Source organism: Nyctereutes procyonoides, unplaced genomic scaffold (genome assembly GCF_905146905.1).
Source record: "Nyctereutes procyonoides isolate TBG_1078 unplaced genomic scaffold, NYPRO_anot_genome, whole genome shotgun sequence".
Taxonomy (NCBI): domain Eukaryota; kingdom Metazoa; phylum Chordata; class Mammalia; order Carnivora; family Canidae; genus Nyctereutes; species Nyctereutes procyonoides.
Window position 1 is genome coordinate 1,986,151 of NW_026575020.1, and position 15,550 is coordinate 2,001,700.

Genomic DNA, 15,550 nt, shown 5'->3' on the forward strand with positions numbered 1-15,550 from the left:
ATTTTGAATAGGATTAATAGTTGAGCAATTTTTAAAAAATAAGGACCAATTCAGAAAAAATAAAAATATGTATAGACTTTTTTATTTTTTATGAAGAAGCAGGAACCCAAAAGCAGCTTTTTATTTTTTTACTTATTTTATTATTATTTTTTAATTGAAATATAGCTGACACACAATGCTACATTAGTTTCAGGTATACAACATAGTGGTTCTACATCTCTATACATTGTGCTCTGCTCACGGCAAGTGTAGCTACCATCTGTCACCATACGATACTATTATAATAACATTGACTGTATTCTCAGTGCTGTATCTTTTATCCCAGTGACTTATTGATTCCATAACTGGAAACCTGTATTTCTCCCTCTCCTTCACCCATTTTACCCATCCCTCCATCACCCTCCCCTCTGCCAACCACCAGTTTGTTCTCTGTATTTATGGGTTTCTGCTTTTTCTGTTTGTCCCAGAGACAGCTTTTTAATCTTTCACTCTGAAGTTAGATTTTGGGTTTTGGGTTCCCCATCACTGGACTAGACAATTGCTAGTTTCTCTTCCAGATTAATTAGGCTCTTGGTTCTCTAATGGAAGTGACTTTTGTCGGCTTCCATTTCATACCTTTTCTAGTCAATTCTTTCCTTAACAACATCATCTGAAGGCTATTTGGCCAGCATGTTTTCCATGAAAACATGAGGCTCTTGAAAAACTCTGGGATACAAATGACATCGTCCTATTTTATTTACACATGCCAGCCTTAAAGTCATCTGTCCTAGTTCGGCAATTACTATGGAATGAAATCAATAAATATTAATAATTCAGCAGCTAAAGTAATGGTGTTAAACAAGTAAGCATATTTTGGCAGGTTACAAACAACTGCTCAATTGATTAAGGCTGGAACTTCAAATATCCAGACATGTCTTCAAATGAAATGCTCTTGGAATGCACACTGGAACAATAAAGCCATTGCTTTATTAAAGTAGCAGGAGCCCACTGACACTTCATCATATGAAATCTGAGCCCCTCATCAATCCTGCTGCAAAGTTCTTCTAAAGGGAAAAATTGGACAAAGCTATCAGACAGGGTATGCTTCTAGGAAATCAAAAGAGATGGCAAAACCAAAAACATTTTAAAATTTTTCCTTGCTAAACCTTTGGGAAAACAGTCTGGCACTTCCGTGAAAGGTTAAACACAGAGTTACCATATGATCATGCAATTCCAGTCTAATGTACCTACCCAAGAGAAATGAAATCATGCATCCTCACAAAAATTTATACACAAATGTTCATAGCAGTATTATTTTTTAAAAATATTTTGTTTATTTATTCATGAGAGACACACAGAGAGAGGCAGAGACATAGGCAGAGGGAGAAGCAGGCTTCCCTTGGGGATCCTGATGCAGGACTTGGTCCCAGGACCCCAGGATCATGACCAGGATCTCAGGAGTTCAGTTTAGACAGAACAAGTCAAAGGCAGATGCTCAACCACTGAGCCACCCAGGAGCCCCCATAGCAGTATTATTCATAAGAGCCAAAATGTGGAAGCGACCCAAATATCATTAACAAAATTTAGTATATCCATACAGTGGAGTGTTATTTGGCCATCAAAAGAAATGTAGTACTACTATGTGTTACAACAGCAATCGACCTTGAAAAAATGCTAAGGGAAAGAAACCAGTTGCAAGAGGTCACATGTTGTATGATTCCATTGGTATGAAATATCCACAGGCAAATCTATGAAACAAGAAGTAGGTCAGTGGTGGCCTAGGGCTGGGAGGTGGGGGTAAAGTGGAAGTGACTTCTAATGGGTACAGGGTTTCTCCCTATAGAGTGACCAAAGATGTCTTTTTTTTTTTTAAGATTTTATTTATTTATTTATTTGACAGAGGGAGAGTGTAAGAAGGGAGAGTGGCAGAGGGAGAGGGAGAGGAAGGCTTCTCGCTGAGCGGGATTAGGGAGCCTGGGATTGTGACCTGAGCCAAAGGCAGACACTTAATTGACTGAGCCACCCAGGAACCCAACCAAAAATGTTCTAAAATTGGTTTGTGGTCATGGTAGTACAATTCTCTGAATATGCTAAAATCCACTGAATTGTGTACTTTATTTATTTTTAAGAGATTTTATTTATTCATGAGAGAGAGAGAACAGGAGAGAGAGCACAAGCAGGGGGAGAGGCTGGGAGAGTAAGAAGCAGACTTCCCAGCAAACAGGGAGCCCTATTCAGGGCTCAATCCCAGTATCCTAGGATCATGACCTGAGCCCAAAGGCAGATGCTTAATCAACTGAACCACCCAGGTGCCCCAAATTGCACACTTTAAATGGGTGATTTGTATGATGTGTGAATTATATCTCAAGAAAGTTGTTATAAATTTTTTAAAAAGCTATTATAAATATTGTTAAAAACAAAACCTCTCAGTGTATCTGTGGTGTAGCAGCTGACTCGATGTGGTGCGTGTTCCCAGAAGAGGAAATCAGAGTGGAAATTTAAAAATGATAGTGAGTAATTCATAGACTCTGGCAGCAGAAGCTATATTTTCTTTTTTTTTTAAAGATTTTATTTATTTATTTATTCATAAGAGACAGAGAGAGAGAGAGAGAGAGAGAGAGGCTGAGACTCAGGCAGAGGAGGAAACAGGCTCCACGGAGGGAGCCCTATGTGGGACTCAATCCCAGGAATCCAGGATCACACCCTGGGCCTAAGGTAGCGCCAAACGGCTGAGCCACCCAGGGATCCCGAAGCTGTATTTTCTTAATGGGTTTATTTTCCTAGGGCAATAGCACAATTGTATAGTGTGTGTGTGTGTGTGTGATCCCCAAGTGTACCACCTCAAAACTGATAGACTGCTAGAACAATCAAATTGTGCTATAACATGACATGGCTTTTGGTTTAAAACTGTCATAGGTCACTTACATTTGCTTCCATCCTGAGGACTCATAAGTCATTTCTAAAGCAAACACACCTCTGTAATTTGGGCAACAGGTCAGCAATCAGAATGTGCTGACACACTGGCTACTGGCTACTACGAATTGATCATGAGCTGACACTCTTTCTGCTCAGCTTTTCCCATCACAGATTCTAAGCCTTTATTTAGCATTGTCTGTTTCTCGAGGAAACAGATAGCAATCCCAAGGAAAGGTAGCAGTCCTGTCTTTGTGGATTCCCTGACTTAAGCAATCTTCATGTAAGTCTCTTCATTTTCTTTTTTTTTAATTTTTTAAATTTATTTATGATAGTCACAGAGAGAGAGAGAGAGAGAGGCAGAGACACAGGCAGAGGGAGAAGCAGGCTCCATGCACCGGGAGCCCGACGTGGGATTCGATCCCGGGTCTCCAGGATCGTGCCGTGGGCCAAAGGCAGGCGCCAAACCGCTGCGCCACCCAGGGATCCCTCTCTTCATTTTCTACGCCTCTGTACATGGATCCATACTGAAAGTTCTTTGTGGTATTTCTGCCCTTTTGTTTTATCTCAATTGTAGAAACAGTAAGCTGCTTCCTGTCTGACCAGATAGTCTGAGCATGACTTTTAGACTCTTTTTTTGAAAGAAAGAAAAAATCTAAAGTTTAATATGGTTATGCCTCTTCTAAGTTATTTTGTAAAGTTGCCTTTGAAATATGGCATCTTCATACTTAGAAACTAACACTAGCTCACTGGGAGGATCATTCTAAGTTTTATAATTCCTTTGACCACAAGAAAACAAATTCTTCCTGGGCTGAATTCAAAGTTGTATCTGGCATCTGAAGAATGGTTTGAAACAGCTGCCGGTCTTTTTTTTTTTCTTAATATTTATTAATTTTAAGTAAGCTTTGCATCCAATGTGGGGCTTGAACTCAGGACGCTGAGATCAAGAGTCACAGGCTCCACTGATTGAGCCAGCCAGAAATACCCACCAGTCTTATTGGCGCCCATTGGTGTGAGGGGGCTACAGGGTGGAGTGTGGACTCTGGAGTCAGACTGCTTTGGTGTCAAACTGACTTCACCATCCTGGGCAGGATACCCACCCTCTCTGTTTTTATTTATATGTGATGTGTGGATAAGCTATAGCCCCCACCTCACAGAGATGTTGGGAGAATTAAGTGAATTAATTGTAGAAACAAATAAAATGCATAGAACAGAGCCTGGCACATAAGTACTCGGTAATTTTATCTATTATGTGTCCTTATCAACCTCACCAACTGCTGGGGACAGGGGCAGTATTCACTTTCTGCCAGAATCCTATTGCAAGGAACCTGGACTTGCTCCCTGATAAATCATCAAGGATGGGGGCCAGGTCTGAGCAACGAGTTCAGTTTAGAAAGAACAAGATCATGTCCCTTCTCCACTGGTAAGACCATTAAGGTCTCTGAGGGGCCTTGTGCCCCCTGAAGAAAACAAATCCAGTAGGAAGACTCAATTTTCCTGAATATACACATTCCAAAGTTCCGAAGTGAGTGAGCAGATTTCATCCTCAGTAGATGCAGGGTTAGGCTGATGTGTCCAGGCCTTTGGGGGTGGTGCCCAGCACCCAGAATAAAATAGATCATTTGGGGAGAAAACTTCAATAACTCCCGTGAGCATTCCTTGCTGCTATGACTTGCTCTGTTGAGACTTTCTTTAACCATAACCTCAAACCTTGCTGATGCCGGGTTCCTGGATTCCAGAGTCTACCCAGTCTTTTTCTGCTGCTATGACTTACATTCCCTGATTGCTTACTTTGGTAATAACCCTGACTGTTTGCCTTTAAGTTGTAGCTTGATCCCTTAGAGCAACTCATACCAACCTGTGGTCTGGTAACTAATGTTCAACCTTGGCCAATGATATTGTGCCTGTGTTGATGCACTCAACTCTACTTGTGCCCCTGTGGACACTCTGTGGGTCCCCCAGCTCCACTGGTACTCCTGGCCAGCCCAAGACTTCTTTCTCCAAAGGGAAAACATAGGTACACAGAGACTAAATTATTTGTTTAGGGAAATAGAAAAAGAGCTAGAAATTTAGCTGGGCCAGAATTAGAACCTTCAGATCGCATTGCATCTAAAATACAGTAATCAGCAAGACTTCATTCTTAAATAAAATGTTGTTTTAATAAAATACTGCACATATATATTTTTCTTTTCAAAGATGTTATGACCACGATGGTTGGTGTGAATGGTAATATATGGTGAACTATATAATTAGTAGCAAAAACAAGGACTCTCAAATAAATAAGCTTAAACATTTTTAAAAGACATATTCTGCAAATCAGCTGAGACTTGACAACAGGCAAGGAAGAGCTGGCTTTTCCTCCAAGAGCACTCTTGGTTGGCTTGGGATAGAGAAAGGAGTCATATTTACCCTCTAGGAATCAAAAGTAACATTGGAGTGACCTTCTGGAGAGAGGAATCCTTTCCCCTCCTTGCCCTCTCCTCACCTTTTTGCCCAAGATTTCAGAGCTTGACTAAACCATACAAAAGCACTACCCTAGAGCTGCCTTTAGGCATCTCTGTGTCCAGCAGGATGTAGAGCCAGTGGAAAGTTCTAGGGAAAGCAGAGCTAGGCTGACAAGGAGGAAGATGTAGTGTGATAGAGAAGCTGACTATATCTGAATGCTCTGACCCAGCACAAATCTAGGTCATTGCAGCCATTCAGAAATCCTGGTAAATGCAAAGACCATGGATATATAGTAGAAACATAGAAGAAGCAGAATTACCTCATTAACTACCTATTAGTTATGCTTTAAGTTGGTCCCCCACTATTGAGAGTCCCTTACCTAAAAATTCAAATATAATCAAAGTGATTTAGATTTTGTGTAACATAATTTGCATGATATGCAGGATACAAAGAAGTGTTTCTTAATCCATTCTTCTTTCTCTATCAAATCCACTGCTCCTTTCCCTTTTCTTGTAAGGATGGGGACAGGTAGAAAATCCTGAGCTGAGATCCCCAGTCTGGGATTGTGAGCTGGCCCTACCTGGAAGCCTTGCTTTTGTGTATCTAAAAGAAGAGCAAGTAAGTCTTCAGGGGAAAAAAAAAATCCAGAACACCCCAACTAACAGATAAGGCTTTCTCAACTAGCCTTACTAGCTTTAAAAAAAAAACAAAAACAAAAACAAAAAACAAAAAAACAAAAAACAAAAAACAAAAAAACAAACACCCCACCCAATACAATTAGAATTGCAAAGGAGGAAGGGGTTACCTGAGCTGACTCTAGCACCTCTGGCCTCAAAATGGGCTGGCACAAGACCCTAGCCACCTCGATGGTTGGCACAGTCATTGGCTTGAATACTGAAGACTCCACATGCCTTACAAAGACTTCTTGTCCGGCTGGTCGAGGACCCGGGCAAGGCAGTAGGGGATGAGGCTGACAGATGCCAGGGGCACTGCTGCACTCTTGCAGAAGGACAAGGTGTAGAAGATCAGCTCAGTTTGGGATGGGGGTTTCAAAGAGTCGAAGAGGTGCAGGAGGATGAGAGAGACCACAATGCAGCTGAGGCGGAATGGGAACCACTTGCTAAGCTTGCCCTTGCAGCTTTCCCTGTACATGCTGGAGTTGAGAGCCACCCCCAGGCCAAAGAGGGTCCCCACGTTCTTGAGAAGGCTGGCAAAGGGTGTGGTGTCAATGTGAACCCATTCCGGCCGCTCACACCATCTCCTGGCTTTTTCCAGTGTCCACAGGAGGTCCACACCCAGCCCCTTGAGCAGCAGGTAAAATCCAATGGCAAAACTGAACAGGAAGAAAGTAATGAGAAAATATTTCTTGAGGCTGGCATTGTAGATGCTCTGGATGTGGCGGAAAGTTTCAGCAACAGCAATGCCTGCGTGGAAGAAAGAATGACTGTGAGAAATAGGGAAGACTCTGGACCTTCAGCCGCAGAGGTGGGGAGTGTTTGGAGCAATAGGTGACATATGGTCCATCCTGCCATTGTGGCATTAAATCACAGATGCTAGATTAGAGAGTCACCTGGTTTATTCTCCTATGTGACCCCAATCTGTCCTTAGTCATACACTCTTTCAGATGGAAGAGTCATGTCACATACATTCTCCCATTGCATGCATGTTTCCTGTCGGGGGTCCTCATGTTTCTACTTGAATACTTGCAGAGGTAGAGAGCTCACTCCCACTTGGGCAGCCCATTTCATGTTCGAATGGATTTGATTATAAAAAATTCTTCCTTGTGCTAAGCTGAAATGTGTCCCCCTCTAATGCCATCTGTTGATCTTCGTTATTTCTGTAGGAGTTAAGCTGTAAAGCTACAGCCTTTTTATAAAACACATCTGAAGACAGTCTCATCTCTAACCTAAACATTCTCAGGTCTTTCATGTAACATGGCTTCTGGGTTCTTCCTCAAACATGGCACCCAGTGGTAAATGCTGCATTATTTTGTGGTAGTCATGAAACCATTACCTCCCTTGTATTCAACACACTTCTTGTAATGCTGCCATGTTCTGCTCTTACCCATCTCTAGGGGGAGAATTCTACAAGTTCCCTAAGATCTTATATTCCAGTACCTCCCACAAAGTAAAGTTTCTTATACTTAACCTAAATCTTTTCCTCCCCTTCTAAATGGGATCTAAGAAAATACAAGTATAGTTGACCTTTGAACAACATGGATTTGAAGTAGGAGGGTCCACTTATATGCAGATTTTTTGATAAATATACTAGAGCATTGTAAATGTATTTCTCATCCTGCTGATCTTTTTTTAAAAAGGATTTTATTTGGGGGATCCCTGGGTGTCTCAGTGGTTTGGCGCCTGCCTTTGGCCCAGGGCGCGATCCTGGAGTCCCGGGATTGAGTCCCCCGTCAGGCTCCCGACATGGAGCCTGCTTCTCCCTTCTGCCTGTGTCTCTGCCTCTCTCTCTCTCTATCTATCATGAATAAATAAATAAAATCTTTTTTAAAAAATTTTATTTATTTATTTGAGAGACAGAGAGTGCGAGCCAGCATGAGAAGGGGGGAGAGCACAGGGAGAAGCAGACTCCCCACTGAGCAGGGAGCCCCACATGTGGCTTGACCCTGGGACCCCAAGATCATGACCTGAACTGAAGGCAGCTGCCCAACAGACTGAACCACCAAGGTACTCCTGTTCCTGCTGATTTTTTAAAAAAGATTATTTATTTATTTATTTATTTATTTATTTATTTATTTATAAGAGAGAGAAAGGGAGACAGAAGAGTGAGAGAGAGCACAAGCAGTGGGGCAGAGGGAAAGGGAAGGGCAGACGCTTTGCAGACCAGGGAGCCTGATGCAGGGCTTGATCCCAGGACCCTGAGATCATGCCCTGAACTGAAGCAGATGCTTAACCAATTGAGCCACCCAGGTGGTACACCCCTGCTGATTTTCTTAATAACATTTTCTTTTTTTTTAAGATTTTATTTATTTATTCATGAGAGACAGAGAGAGAGAGAGAAATAGAGGCATAGGCAGAGGGAGAAGCAGGCTCCATGCAGAGAGCCTGATGTGGGACTCGATCCCCAGGACTCCAACATCATGCCCTGAGCCGGAAGGCAGCCGCTTAACTGCTGAGCCACCCAGGCGTCCCTTAATAACATTTTCTTTTCTCTTACTTGCTTTATTGTAAGAACACAGGATATAATACATATACAAAACGTGTGTTAATTGACTATTATTATCATCAGTAAGGCTTCCAGTCAACAATGGGCTGTAAGTAGTTAAGTTTTGGGGAAATCAAAGTTATATGTGGATTTTCGAGTGCATGGAGTAGGGGTCAATGCTCCTAACCCCTGCATTGTTTAGGTATCAACTTATTCAAAATTCTGAACCTAGGGGCACCTGGGTGGCTCAGTCTGTTGAGCGTCTGCCTTTGACTCAGGTCAGGATCTCAGGATCCTGGGATTGAATCCCATGTCAGCTCCCTGCCCAGAAGGGAGTCTGCTTCTCCTTCTCCCTCTACCTCTTCCCCATGCTCATACTGTCTCTCAAATAAACAAATAAAATATTAAACAAAACAAAACAAAACAAAATTCTGAACCTATAAGAAAGACGAACTGTAAGTCTGCAAATTAATTTTACCCAAATTAATTTTACCCTCTTTACCCAAGTAAAGAGTTTTTCTAGGACACTGTTAATTTGTCAAATTTGGTAGATTCCCTTAAAACTAAACTAAGGGCTGTGGTGCCTAGGTGGCTCAGTCAGTTAAGCATTCAACTCCTGATTTCAGCTCAGGTCATGATGTCCGGGTCCTGAGATTGAGCCCGATATCTGGCTTCACACTCAGCGTGGAGTCAGATTCATTTTCCCTCTCCATCTGCTCCTCCACCCACAATAAATAAATAAATAAATAACTAAATAAATAAATAAATAAATCTTAAAAAAAAAAACAGCCTTAGCTAGGGGTGATTTCCAACTGAAGACCAATAAGAAATAAGGAATATGAAAGTAAGGAAATTTCAAGATAATTCAATTGGGTAAGTTAACTTGATGTATTGCAACTTTTCCGAAACATATTTGTGTCGATGTGGGGACTCCTGTAGAAATGAATAGTTTCACCCACCTTTAACTTTCAACCCTCTGAAGAGCTAACAGCATCGATTACACCCAGAACATGACTGGAATGCTGGGATTTTCGTCCCAGTTAGGGAGACATGGGATAGGAGAGGAGGAAGGGAGAGAGCCAGAGCAGCTGATACCTGACAGGACTCCAGCAACAACCTGATGGGGGAAATGAGCAGCAAGGTAGATTCGGGACAGACAGACGTTCAGCTGCACGGCCCAGAATCCCAACCACAGAAGGATATTCAAGCACCTGCAACAGAAGAGGCAGTCATAACAGAACCCAGACACACATCCTTTAGCAAGAACAGCCCTGGCGGAAATGCTTGAGTCTGACAAACTTAGGTGCAGTCAGTGGCATTTTTGTAAACTGAAGCCCATACACAAAAGTTCAGAGATGACCGTGTCACTTGGTGAATCCTTGCACATGTGAAGGTTAACCTCCTGATTTTATATGTGTATAATTTTAAGGATTGGCACAGTGGCTGCATGCACAGAAATTCTCTGTAGTAGGAACATCTTATGTTTCTTTTTTTGTAACCTGGACAAGGCGATTCTTTGGTTGGTCTAGAAATGGGATTTTATTGAAACCCTGCCAGTACTACATTGTCTGATCATGGAAAGTTCCTTTCCCGTGTTAGGCCTTGTTTCCTTATCTGTAAAGTGAGGGGTTGCTCTCATAGGTCCCTTCCAGCCCTGACATTCTGTGACTCTAACGTTTGCCCTCAGCAGAAATGCCACAACTCTGCTCAGTACCAACCCAAGAGGGGGTGGGCTAGCTGTGGGGAATGTGAGGAAGTGCAAGTGGTGTGTCAGGCGCAGAGAAAGTCACCTCCTGCCCTCCACCGCCCACACCCCAGTGCTGATTCTTACCGAAATCTGTAGGTTGGCCTTTTTCTCCCCCGAAAGATAGAAAGGGTGGATGTGACCATCACGTAGTATACACCTGCTGTACCCATGGCATGACCAGAGGGACTCCCTAAAGGGTGAGGAAGAGATTAATGGATGAACTAAAGGTGAAAAGTCTCCATCTGGGACACTTCTAGGGGTTGTCCTGTATCCATCCATCCATCCGTCTGTCCATCTACCACCCATCTTTCCATCCTTTCATCCACCCATCCTGCCATCCATCTATTTATCCATTTAGTCATTTATTAAACAAATATCTATTGGGCTCCTACCACCTGACCAGAACTGTAATAGGCTCTGGAGTGTGTGTGTGTGTGTGTGTACAGTGGCAAGTAAAACCAGAGAAGGCCCCAGCTCTTATAGTGAAATACAGTCTAGAAACTACACCAAGAATCAGGATACTGAGTGTGTAACTGCAAATCAATCTGGCCTCCATCACTTCCTCCACTCTTGCTACTCACTCTGTTCCAGTCTTACTGGCCTCATTCCTCTCCTTTAAACATACTTCCACCTCAGAGTCTTTGTGCTATTGATCTTTCTGGCCAGAAATATTTTCTACCAGAAATTTACTTGCTAACTTCCTTGGCTCCTTCAAGTTTTTGCTCAAACCTCTCCTTCTCAGGGAGTCATACCCTGACCATCTTACTTAATACTTCAACCAATACTTCCTGATCATTCTATCCTGAAAGATAGAAGGTCTTGAGATATGCCACCCAGATTCCCTTCTAGACTGAAGAACTTATTTTTCCAGCTGTTGAGAATGTGGTCATGGATGGCCCTCAGCTCTCATCCCTCTCTGAGCATTGCCCTGGACTAAACAGAGCCATTTTGATCAGGGTTGCCATCTCCCCAGGGGCAGCCTACACCCAATCACCGCTCTATATTGGGGCATAAGGGCCTGATTCTCCTGACTTGATTCAGGGCAAACTCTGAAAGGCCATCCCCAGTTTCAGAACTCCCCTGTAGGTTTGGCTGAGATCAAATCTGAGTTAGACTTCTCCTGCCCAGTTGGCTACTGTTCCTTCCTTCCACATGCGTTGCTCCTGCATGCTCCTGTTGCAGACAGGAGCAATGCATGTGGAGTATGAGTTCCTGTGTGCTAATCTAATCTAAATCTGCTTTCCAGGGAATTTTATAGATAAATCCTTGCCTTTCCTTTTCTCCTCTTCTTCTTCTTCCTCCTCCCCCTCCCCTTCCTCCTCCTACTCTGTTCCTTCCCCCTCCTCTCCTCTTTCTATTCTTCTTACTCTTCTTCATCTTCATTAATGTCTTCTAATATCCTATATATTTTACTTGTGTATTATGATTTTGTATATTGTATGTGCATGTGCATACACACACCATTCAAATTTCAGCTGCACAAGGGCAGGAATCTTTGTCTGTTTTATTCACTAAGGTACTCCAAGTACCTAGAACAGTGTCTGGCACAGAGTAGGTGCCCAATAAATAACATCTGAATGAGGGATCCCTGGGTGGCGCAGCGGTTTGGCGCCTGCCTTTGGCCCAGGGCGTGATCCTGGAGACCCGGGATCGAATCCCACGTCGGGCTCCCGGTGCATGGAGCCTGCTTCTCCCCTTTGCCTGTGTCTCTGCCTCTCTCTCTCTTACTGTGTGCCTATCATAAATAAATAAAAAAAAATTTTTTTTTTAAAATAACATCTGAATGAACAAATATCCTCTAAAGTGAACAAATTGTTTGTGAGAACAAATAGCTAAGGGCCATGCCCTAGTTTGGGAGTCAAGGTTAGGGTCCCTGAGGAAGGGATGCCAGCATGAGACTGAAGGGTGAGTGAAGGGGTTGGATATTCCAGTGTCTACTAAGAAGGGAAATCTATCATTTGATTGCACAGCTACTTGTCCAGGCCTCAGGGAAGGATAGCCAAGGGCTTAGGCTTCTACTGCTTTCTCTCCCTGGACAAAGGGCCATAATACAGTTACTCTCTTAGGTCCTTTGCCCAGAACAGTACCCTTGTCTCTCTGGATTAGCAATTTAGGTTCTGGAAATATTGGCAGATTTCTAAAGTAGCAATAACGTGTTATTCAGGGAGACCTTCTTGAATTAAATTAAATGGAGTTGTACCCAGGACACCTGGGTGGCTTAGCGGTTGAGCATCTGCCTTTGGCTCAGGTTGTGATTCTGGGTCTGAGGGTGTGATCCTGGAGACCCAGGATCGAGTCCCACGTCGGGCTTCCTGCATGGAGCCTGCTTCTCCCTCTGCCTATGTCTCTGCCTCTCTCTGTGTGTCTCTCATGAGTAAATAAATAAAATCTTAACAAAAAAAAGAGTTGTACCCAATTGAAGACCATGATTAAAGCTTGAAGGAGTGGCTCTTCTCATGTCCCCTCAAAGACAGCTTTGTCTACAATGAATGCTGATAGGTAGCTACAGTGAACCAGGTCCACCCAGCTTCTGTCTCAGGGGCTGGGACTCTCACCTGGTCCAGTTTCACAGGTAACTGGAAATTGCTTTATCAGTGGCACAGAGGTGTTGCTATAGTAGTCGGTGTCCATGACCCACCAGTATGGACGCTGTCCAAACAGAATCCTGTAAAAAAGCAGAACCAGTATCTGGAGTTACTGAAAAAACCCCTTTAAAAAATTATTTAAATTCCATTTGCCAATATATAGTATAACACTCAGTGTTCATCACATCACATGCCCTCCTTAATGCCCATCACCCAGTTACCCTGTTCCCCCATCCACCTTCCCTGAAAGAACCGTTTTGTCTGAAGCCCACACTTCTGAGACAGAGTCATTTGAGGAGAAGATTCTTGTGATCCTAAACAGAAAACTGTTAGCTTTGGCTGCCTCCAAGAAGAGGAACTGGATGGCTGGAGAGCAGTAAGGGAGGGAGACTTTTTCTGGTACATCCTTTATATAACTTCTGAATTCTGAACCATTTTGATGTATTATTTATTGAAACAGAAATAAACCCAAGATCCTAAAAATCCATATTAATGGGGACACCTGAGTGGCTCAGCGGTTGAGCATCTGCCTTCAGCTCGGGACATGATCCCGGGGTCCTGGAATGGAGTCCCACATCGGGCTCCCTACGAGAAGCCTGCTTCTCCCTCTGCCTCTGTCTCTGCTTCTCTCTGTGGGTCTCTAATGAATAAATAAATAAAATCTTAAAAAAAATACATATCAATGGAAGCTATGTGACTTTTTTTTAAAACCTCAGTAAGAATTTGTCCTGGAAGGACGCATACAGAACTACAGTTTGCAACTTGGACTTGTAAATCCTGCCAGGTCCCTATACTCTTTCTTCAGGTCTCAAAGAGTCTTGGGTATCTTCTGACATCAGAGAATATGCCCTAGCCCCAGGGACAAGCACCATCAGGAGATATGGCCTCTTTGCTGCAGGAATTGCTCTGTGCAGGGACATAGATAGCTTCTGGCACTCACTTTGTATCCTCTCTGCCTTGGAGCAGGGTAACTCAGACTTCCCTTTAAAAGTACTAGATACGTTTTTGTTGTGGAAACAGGTGTCAAGGGTCAGCCCCTCCAGGGGTGGAATAGTGATTTTTCACCGAAATCAGACAGCCACTAACTCTGACCTGCGCCAACTCAGAGAAAGTCCATGGTTCTTCAACTGAGATCAGATGTTTAAAATAACACTTTATCTGTTTAATTTTTAGGGTCATGCTGTTGAATAGGGGACATTACAGACGAAACTTAGTAGATTTTTCAATAGAGGTTTCAGAACCACATTGATATGCCTTGAGCCTCTCAACCCAAGACAATTTTTTTTTCTTTTGGACACTAAAGGATGTTATTGTTTATGGCCAAAGAATATTAGAGCTAGAAGGGTCTTCAGAATCACTTGACAGTAGACATAGATAGTTTAGGGATGGTAAAGGTTTTAGCTGGCCCAAGCTCTTTATTTTCTAGATGAGGAAATAGAGGCCAAGCCACTAATGAGCTAGAATCATATGGTATTGGCTGACAATTGTAAAATATTCAGGATTTTTGCAAGCTTGACCCATCAAAAAGTGGCCCCAATAGGAATATATACACCAGAGACATTGACAAACATTAAAATTTGGCTTCCTCCTGCTCCCTGAAGAAGTCAATTTGTCAGCAATGAATACAGCATAATCCTTAAGAGCTTTGCCTCTGAAACTAGCCTGTCTGGCCTTAAAATGCTGCCTCTGCCTTTGACCACCATGTGGATCTAGTTCTGGTCCCTTATCTTAATGGCTCTGTCTCTTCATCTATAATACAGTAGTAACTACCTCACAGAAAAGCACTTGGCACATGGCCTAGTACCTACTAAATGTTCAATAAATGTTAACTAGAATTATTATTGAGCTCCCAAGGATAATTTAAGTTTACAGATTGTAAGACAGAAACTCAGAGAGTTGCTTTGACTTTCCCAGGACATACAGCTGGTAGGTGGCCAAACAAGGGTTAGAGCCCAGTTCTCTGGGTTACTTCTCCTTTCTCCATGCAGTGGGTTTTTAAATTATATACTTGCTTCTTGTTTTCATACATCATCTTTCATACACCTATCTTTATGTTACCTATTCTGCTTCAAAGTAATACAACTGTGCTTTTTGCTTATAGCCTATATACTTTAGACTTTTCACTAAGTCCGGCTGGCCTTCCATCCATATGAAATAGCCTTGCCTGTATCTTCAATTCATCAACAAGATTTTCGCTGTCTTCCCTCTTTAGGTAGATGATCCAGAGTCAGGAGGGGAGTAACCTGTGGCTTCCCGACTAGCACGGAGAAGGCAATTTCCGATGGACAGACATTTCCAGAGAGAATACCAGCCTCTTCCCTTGCCGATCTCCTCTCTGTCTGGCTCTTACTCACCACTTAAAGACGAGGTTGAGCCAGTCTCCAATCACAGCTACCCAGAGAAGTTTGATGCCCACAGCTTCACGCAGATGGAACCAGATGGGAAAGAGGACATAGAAGGCATTCCTGAGGTCTGCAATCACGGACACCAAGATGAACCAATCCTGAGAGTCCTGGTAATTCACCTGGAGGTAGTGCGTTGACTGGATTCCAAAGTCATGGAGCACATCCATTCCTTTCTCCATCCTTACTCCCTGGCTCCTCAGGCAGCCTACAGCTGAGCCTTTGCAGCTATTACAGACTTGGTGGTGATTGCTCTGCTATCAGCCTGCGCCTTGCCCCTGTTTTTATACACTCTGTATCCAGTCTGCAGGTCAACC

General features: G+C 43.0%; 1 protein-coding gene across 1 annotated transcript; it reads right to left on the reverse strand.

Moving 5' to 3' along the window:
- Positions 1–1,368: 1,368 nt before the first annotated feature.
- Positions 1,369–15,501, reverse strand: G6PC1 (glucose-6-phosphatase catalytic subunit 1). Its single transcript, XM_055300363.1, has 5 exons — positions 15,186–15,501; positions 12,802–12,911; positions 10,331–10,436; positions 9,595–9,710; positions 1,369–6,761 (listed from the first exon to the last, which is right to left on the reverse strand). The coding sequence occupies exons 1-5, from the start codon at positions 15,413–15,415 to the stop codon at positions 6,250–6,252; spliced, it is 1,074 nt and encodes a 357-aa protein (XP_055156338.1). The 5' UTR covers positions 15,416–15,501; the 3' UTR covers positions 1,369–6,249.
- Positions 15,502–15,550: the final 49 nt, after the last annotated feature.